This window comes from Callospermophilus lateralis, chromosome 3 (assembly GCF_048772815.1).
Source record: "Callospermophilus lateralis isolate mCalLat2 chromosome 3, mCalLat2.hap1, whole genome shotgun sequence".
In the NCBI taxonomy this organism is placed as follows: Eukaryota; Metazoa; Chordata; class Mammalia; order Rodentia; family Sciuridae; genus Callospermophilus; species Callospermophilus lateralis.
Genome location: NC_135307.1, coordinates 152,368,827 through 152,377,586, shown reverse-complemented (window position 1 = coordinate 152,377,586; position 8,760 = coordinate 152,368,827). Strand labels below are relative to the sequence as shown.

Sequence of the window (8,760 nt, the reverse complement as noted above, 5' to 3'; positions counted from 1 at the left end):
AAGTTAGCAGTTACTATGCATACTATGTCCTTCATCAACAAGAAAGCACCATGGCTTCCTTCTAAAAAGATCACCCTGGGGCTGGGGGCTGGGGTTGCAGCTCAGCGGTAGAGTACTTGCCTAGCTCACTTGGCACCACATAAAAATAAATAAATAAAATGAAGGCATTGTGTCCTTAAAACTAAAAAAATAAAAATAAAAAAGCTCACCCTTGGGCTGAGATTGTGGCTCAGTGGTAGAGCACTTGCCTAGCATGTGTGAGGCATTGGGTTTGATCCTCAGCACCACATATAAATAAATGAATAAAATAAAGGTCCATATATATAAAAAATACTAAAAAAAAAAAAAAGCTCACCCTGCAAAATCACTGCAGTGCTCCAAGGTGCCATCAAGTGACTGAGGTTCAAAGAGCCTACAGAATATTAATGGCACGGCCTTAGACAATGACAGGACAATTTGAAGGAAAGGTACTTTTGATCTGTGTCAATTTTGCTAAGAAAAACTAGTCAAAATATTACTCATAATTTCCACTTTATTTACTGTACAGGTTCACATAAAACATATTCTTTCTGCTAGGGTAGGTTTAATGTTACATAGTTAGTTTTCATAATGTAATCCCCTGCCTGAGAGCAACTCAGGACGTCACAGGGCAGGAAGCCTGCTACTGGTCACACCACAGCGGGCAGGTCACGGGGGCATGCTGTGCTGCCAGGTCCTCCAAAGAAAGTCACAAAGGTTTGGATTTGGACATTTTAAATGCATAATACCAGAGGGAACAATAAATGCACAAGGGCTGGTGCATAGACTTTGGTTATAGTGACACCACTACACATGGTCACAATTGTGCAAAAATACTGTGTTCAGATCATTAAATAAAAAAGGAATTCACACAAGCTTATATAAAAATGTTGCCACAAAAAGCAAAGCTTTCCTGTAAGAAATTTGAACTGACTTCAACTGTGAACTAACCCAGATTTGCTAAAGTACAAGAACTGTTACATAAATGATCATTCTATTTTGTTCATAAATAACTACAAGTGTGGAAAGCCTAACTTCTAGGCATCTTGAGACATGCCACTGTACTCATGGGACATTTGAAGAAAGTGAGTTTGCACACTATTGTCTGGGCTCTTTTGATTTTCCTTTTGTCTTCTAGCAGGTTTGTTATTAACATTATAATTACTTTTGTTTGTTTAATGTGAAATATTAAAAACAAAAATTGTTTCTTAACCCAGACACTGATCCCAGAATTTGTTTTAATACAAACAAGAGACTCTCTGATCAGCATAGCAAAATGGTACAAACACTATTTTTTTAAAAAAATGCCTCTTCTTCAGACAGGAGTCAGTTAGGGGACCATGCTGAAAGTTAAATGGTTGCCCTGAAAGGCATCACTTGGTTTTTACTTTAAATGATCAGACCAGTTCTCTTTTTAACAAGTGGACACACACTTCTTGAACAGTGCTGACACAACACACTGGCTGGTATTCAAATGCCTTCCTCCTAGAATTGACTCAGACCCAGAAGACTTGAGCTACAGAACTCCCAACACCTTGTTTTCACAAACATCATGTGGTGGGCTGAAGAACACATTAGGTACAACAACAAGAACCAATTCTAACATGGAGTCAAGAAGCACCAACAGGCTCACTCCAAATTTAGTTTTCAGAGATAACTAGTTTTTACTTAAGAACCCCAGATATTTTAAAGAAAGAGGGAATCTGCATTGGTGTCTGGAGCCCATTTCCTCCACTGACATCACTGAGCTTTCTGCTCTCCCAGGACACCTCATGCATATAACCACCATGTTGGGTCACAAAGTCTTTGCAGCTCCCTTTTGATGGGCCCTTTCCAACTTGATCTCCCGCACTTCCTCTTTTAACCTAGACTGACACAAGCTACTCACCTATCCTCAAACTCTCCTCACTCAGCCCCTGACCTGGTAATATCCATTCACTTTTACTCAATCACATTTCAGCAGTCAAAGTGAAGGGGCCATCCAAAAATAAGAACACCATTGCGATACAACCTTCTATTTTGACAAAACATAGGAAGTTTCATATAACTGTCACTCATGGCAGCAGCACAATTTAGAAAGGACTGTGAGTTATGTCTGGCAAAATATGCACCTCAAACAAATCATTTCAGCATAAAATATACAAAGAAAATTCAGAAAACAAGACCATTTCTATAGTACATTATCTGCATATAAAGTAACTAGGGATCAAGTTCTCAAATCAAGAGAACATATATATGTTATGTAAGCCAAGCAAGTAGGACAGAGATCCATCAATGACAAACCAAGTTTCCTCAGACACAGGGTTCTTGCCCAACCAGACATGAACTTCTGTGCCATGTTGACCCCACCTAATCTACATGTTGAACAGGCGAATCACAAATATTCTCAAGCTCCAACTGGGATCACCCATTCAGCCCTGATCAAGATTCACACAATCATGGTAAATAGGGCAGCTCAAGGGAAGCTCAAAGGCTCAATGTGGGTAAGTATATACATATGAAAATGAAGAAAAGGATGTGACGATTTAAAACACTTTTATGCAAAGGTAAAGAAAGGGATTTCCACCCCAACTAAAGGTGGGTAAAGAAAAATTCTCTCTTTCATAGATCTTACATATTTGAGTGTGTGTGTTCAGGCCAAATTATCAAGTTCACCTGGACATTTATCCATATACAAAAAAGTACTTACCAGAGACTTCTTTTCCTCACAATGCAAGTGATGCCAACAAGATCCCAGCTGCTCTAAAATTTATGCCATGCATATGTGAGCATACAGAACAATACAAAAAGCAAAGAAACTTGTCACTAGCACCATCAAAATAATCACAGAACAGAAATAAACAATTTCTAATGAAATTAAAAACGCATTCCTAATAACTACCTGAACTAAACACACACATTTAAATACATCTAGATGCCCAATATACAGAGTATTTGCAAAGCATCTCTTAGAACAACTGGATAGAGGACTACAGTCCAAGAAAAAAGACATAAAAACATGTGGCAACATCAAACATGGGATCTGTAAATATCAAAAGAACAGGGGTAAGATTCTGAAGTTCTTCTTAAAGAAAACTCTGGGGATACTGACAAGCATGAAATATACTTTGGTTGTCATAACCACATGAACACGAGGAGCCTCCAATTTGACCATTTCACAGTAACACAGAAGTGGTGAGCTTGAACAATACACACAGACTGGCTCATATGCAACAAAATGAAGCCATTAAATGGGCATCCCATAAAGATCACTTGGCCCTAAGACAAAACTAAAGGAGTTAGCTGCATGCCACAAAGACATAAACATTTCATTTTAGGTCTCCATCTCCTTCCCCGTCCCCTTGGATGGACTTTTTGATACGAAGTAACATGGTGGTCAGCCACTGATCCAGGCGTGATATTGAGTCAAACTCCTTCACCTATTTTAAGGAAAGAGGAACAGAGATTATTCCATGGAAATACATTCAAAGTGCAAAACAATGAAATAAATCCCACCTGGATGTAGTATACAATTCTTTAAAAAAACAATGTTTTGAACAAAGCACTGTTCAAATATTTTATAACCACCACCAATATTCTTCATTAGAAATTATTCATTCTAGTTTATAACTTTCTTCATTAAAAATTATTATTTTTTCATTATCCTGAGACTATTTTTTAAAAAAATATTTATTTTTTAGGACTGGGGTTGTGACTCAGTGGTAAAGTGCTTGCCTAGCACTTGTGAAGCAGTGGGTTTGATCCTCAGTACCAAATAAAAATAAATAAATAAAATAAAGGTATTGTGTCCATCTAGAACTAAAAAAGTATTTAAAAAATAATAAATAAAATATTTATTTTTTAGTTGTAGGTGGACACACTATCTTTATTTCATTTTTATGTGGTGCCGAGGATCGAACCCAGTGCCTCATGTGTATTAGGCAAGTACTCTATCACTAAGCCAAAGCCCCAGTCCCACCCTGAGATTATTTTGATGGTACTAGTGACAAGTTCCTGTGCTTTTATATTGCTCTGTATGCAAACACACACGGAAAAAATTATAACTGGAGGAGTACACTCAACATGATGGAAGAAACTGTATGTAGCATAACAATTAGAAAAAACATGGAAAAGTTTAATGTTCATAGAATAATATAACTGCAGAGATAGGAGGTGCGGAAGCAGAATTCCTTTAATGCATTTCAATGCATTACCAAAGAATAAAATAATGAGATTAGTTTGGGAGGAAAATTTAAACAGGAAAATATTCCTTTTCCCTATAACTTCAGGGATATGATGAACATATAAACAGAGGATTTTAAGAAATGCACTTGATTCTAAACATAAGACAGCAAAAGATGGGAGAACAGGAAGAAGACAATCATAAAAACCAAAACATGCCAGGCACAGTGGCACATGACTGTAATCCCAGTGACTCAGCAAACTGAAACAAGAGGATCACAAGTTCAAAGCCAGCCTCAGAAACTTTGAAGGCTCAAAACAACTTCATGGGACCCTGTCTCAAAAAATAAAAGATAAAATAAAATAAAAAATAAAGGCTAGGGATGTGGCTCAATGGTAAATCACTCTTGGGTTCAATCTCCAGTACTAAAACAAAACAAAACAAAAAACTATATTTGTGGTATTTTATACCACAAATATAGAAAACCCAGTATTTGGTTTTTATATTTTCAACTGTACTTTAACTAAATTTACTTTATACTTACTTATAGATGAGATCATTTTCAAAAATAAACAGTAAAATAGCCATATAACAGTATGGGACATTTGCCCCTGAAGTAGCCTCAGAGCTATATTAGTTATGAGCATAAGTCAAACAGGACTAAATACTATTGGAATTTCAGCATGGTGCTTGGTTAAAAGACTGTAGGCTGTCTGACTTGAGGTATGGAACTAAAATCACATTTAAATAAAAGTCTAGAACTCACACAATGAAAAAGTTTCTGTAACATAAACCTTCAAAAAATATACCATATTCCAAAGGTAGAACTTACTGCTTCAGTGTAAGCTTCACTATTCTGTTCTTCATGAGCTTCTAGAAGTTTCTGGAGACATAAAAAAAATGAAGAAATTAGGTTGTCTAAGGCCAAAAATGTCCCATTTGTAAATGGATACTTCAACCCAGAAATAGCCGTGTATCATACTGATGTTGCCAAGCATCTTAAAAAGTTGAAGAAATTTAAGTATAAGAATTATTCAAATTAGGGGTCTAGCTTTTATTAAAATTTTCACATCGCTTGTTTCAGAACACAGCACTCACATGGTTGAACCTCATGAATTCTGAATACCTATTATGAAAAAGCAGGACAATACCAGGCCCCCTTAGCAGATTTATTAACTAAAATTTCATTTTAAAGCCAGTCCCACTTACAGTGTTGCAAAATTGTTGTTGTTGTTTTTTTTTTCCTTTAAAGTTCTGTTATTACTTACTTTCAGTAATTTACATTCTCTTGAATCAGTAAATGCTGGAAACATTTCCTCATATTTCTCAAGGGCAAGCTGAGGGGGAAAAACCACTCATCAGTGTCAGCCTTGCTAAACTAGGAAACAAGATTTCAATTTTCTATGTACTTCAATAAGATTTATCTACAATCCCATTTAAATGTTTAATAAGTTAGACCCAACATCAGAATCAACACAGAAACCTATTTATTTTTGAATTTTCAATTTTAATTGAAAATAAATTTCTAAACTTTTTTTTTTTTTTTTTTTTAATTAGGCTGCTGTGAAGACATTATGGTCAAAATATAATTCTCAAAAGGTCACAGCCAGGGGCTGGGGATGTGGCTCAAGCAGTAGCTCGCACGCCTGGCATGCATGTGGCCCGGGTTCGATCCTCAGCACCACATACAAACAAAGATGTTGTGTCTGCCAAAAACTAAAAAATAAATATTAAAAAAAAAGAAAAAAAAAAGGTCACCACCAAGTGTGTGTTCATCCATTCATGGGAGAACACTGTATAAACACCAAATAAACCACATTTAGATTACTGCTTGGGGTTGAAGGACTCTAGAATATTTTTCTCTCAGTGGCTTTAATTCTGCTCTTCAGTGAAACACCAAGGCTGCCTGGGTCCTTGCCTTTGTCTTCACTTTGCATTTCTACTTTTTCCAATTTGCATTCCAACTCCATTTCTAAGTGTTTTTTTTTTCTTAAAAGAACATTATTCTGCTTTAATTGTCTCCCTCTTAGTTCCCTAATTCTTTTTAAAAGCAAAATTACTTAAGGAAAACTTTCAGTACTGTTTTGATAGCTGTTAACCATAAAATTTTTATTATTATTTTTTGGTACAGGGGATTCAACCCAGGGATGCTTAACCACTGAGCCACATCCCCAGCCCTTTTTAAATATTTTATTTAAAGACAAGGTCTCACTGAGTTGCTTAGAGCCTAAGTTGCTGAGAGGCTGGCTGGCTTTGAACTTTTAATTTTCCTGCCTCAGCCTCCTGAGCTGTTGGAATTACAGGTAGGTGCTACTGCACCTAGCCCAAAATTATTATTTTTAATTTGCCTAGTTTAATCTTGCTACTACTAATACCCACATGAAATGACATCAATAACAACAGAGTATCTGTTCTCAAGGATAAACCATATCAGAAAAAGACTCCTTACCTTGGCATTCAACTCATCTACAATAAAGTGACAGAGAGCTGCTTTAAAGAAGTAATCTTTTGCACTGTACTTCAACAGAGGATTATCCATAGTATTTGCCCCAACCTAGGCACAGAAAATAAGGTTAGATTTAAAAGTTTTACCTTCTTATACTCAACAAAATAATTCTGTTCATCCATCTATCCCTTTTTAGAAAATATTTGTGCATTTATGTTAGTTTAGCCATGGAATACATTATTTTAACCCAATGTCAAACAATAAAAAATTTTATTAGACAAGTGCCATCCTGTAAAAAAAAGACTCAGAAGACTTCTGCCTCCAGGAAGATGAAGATATATTTTCTCTTATTCTTCCCACTAAGCACAACTAAAAGCAATGGTCATTTTATATAAAACAAATATCTCTGAAAGGTAAACAGAAGACAGCACATCAGCTAGGACCCTTGAGATTAAAGGGAAACACAGCAATGGGTCTTCTGGGTTTTTTATTTCCTGTTATTTCAAATATGGAATTGAGAACCAGTAATCCAGAAATGCCTATAGGTGCAGACCAAAAAAAAAAAAAAAAAAAAAAAAGGACAGACAAAAGCCTGCTCCCTCTAGACAAAGGACTAGGAAAGGTTCAAAAGACAATATTTAGACAATAAACACTCTCTTACAGCCACACACCACAGAAATGTTATGGCCCCATCCCTACTTATATCACCAAAGGTTGAAGAAGGAGCGTAAATGTCCATTCCTGTAAGACTGTATGGAATAGCCCCTAACCCTGCCAGGGTGGTTTGTGAGGCCAAACAGAGAATAGAGATTTTATTCCCACCTTCCACCCCCGACAGAAGCCAAGAAAACCACATGGGGAGACTGGAGTCCACCTGCACCCTGAAGGATCAGGGTGCCCTCCAACTGCCCACTGGTGAAGAGGGGTCAGAAGAGGTTTAGTGGAGAGAAAAGACTCCCACTATCATCAAAAAGGCACAACCTCAGTATGGTGCTATTGGAGACCAAGCATTAAATGAGGAATGCTAACAACCTCTGCCCAGGAGGAATGAGGGTCTCCATTCATATATTAATGGAGGTCTCCTGGGGGGGCCTAAACTTTTACCTCCACCAACATTACCCCAACCTTCTTCAGGCAGAGGAGTGTCAATGAAGGCAAGCTTTTCTTTTTTCTTTTTTTAAAGAGAGAGTGAGAGAGTGAGAAAGTGAGAGAGAGAGAGAGAGAGAGAGAGAGAGAGAGAGAGAATTTTTTTAATATTTATTTATTTTTTATTTTTTAGTTCTCAGTGGACACAACATCTTTGTTTGTATTTGGTGCTGAGGATCCAACCGGGTTGCACGCATGCCAGGTGAGTGCACTACCGCTTGAGCCACATCCCTAGCCTGAAGGCAAGCTTAAAGAGAAAGTTTAAATAAGATTGAGTGTCCTGACATAATATGAAAATTGCTGAGCTGGGGCTGGGGCTCAGTGGTACAGCGATGGTCTAGCACGTCTGTGAAGCACTGGGTTCAATCCTCAGCACCACATAAAAATAAATAAATAATTAAAGCCATGTCCATCTATGACTAAAAAATATTAAGAAAAAAAAAAAGAAAAAATATTAGAATTATCTAACAAAAGTTTTGGGCTGGGATTGTGGTTCAGCGGTAGAGTGCTTGCCTAGTATGGGTGGGAACTGGGTCTGATCCTCAGCACCACATAAAAATAAAGGCATTGTGTTGTGTCCATCTACACCTAAAAATAAATAAATAATGTTAAAATAAATAAATAAATAAATAAATATTTTAAGAAATAAATAAATAAAATAAAGATTAAAAAAAAAGAATTATCTAACAAAAGTTTTAAAGAAGCCCTCACAAAAATACTTCAATAACCAATTACAAAAACTGGTGAAAATTTAAAAAGCAATGACAAGACAAAGTCAAGTCACAAGAAAAAAAAGATAATATTAAAAAAAGCATGGGAATTTTAGAACTGATAAACTCACATAAAAACTGTGTGGGTTCAACAGCAGGTTGAATGAACAAAGGAAAAGAATTAGTAAAAGGGAAGACAGAATAGAAATTACTCAACAACAGAGACCAAACAACAGACATAAGACAGAATGGGGGAAAAAAAAAAAGCAGAGTATCAT

General features: G+C 36.4%; 1 protein-coding gene across 3 annotated transcripts in view; it reads right to left on the bottom strand.

Annotated features, from left to right (window-relative positions):
- Positions 1–3,236: 3,236 nt before the first annotated feature.
- Positions 3,237–8,760, bottom strand: part of Napb (NSF attachment protein beta) — a 49,143-nt gene continuing 43,619 nt past the window's right edge. For all 3 annotated transcript variants that reach the window (XM_076848901.2, XM_076848902.2, XM_076848903.2), the window contains 4 exons: positions 6,630–6,734; positions 5,449–5,517; positions 5,013–5,063; positions 3,237–3,437 (listed from right to left, as the gene is read on the bottom strand). In XM_076848901.2, the coding sequence (XP_076705016.1) occupies positions 3,327–3,437; positions 5,013–5,063; positions 5,449–5,517; positions 6,630–6,734 (336 nt within the window). In that variant the 3' untranslated portion in view covers positions 3,237–3,326. The remainder of the gene's footprint in view (positions 3,438–5,012; positions 5,064–5,448; positions 5,518–6,629; positions 6,735–8,760) is intronic.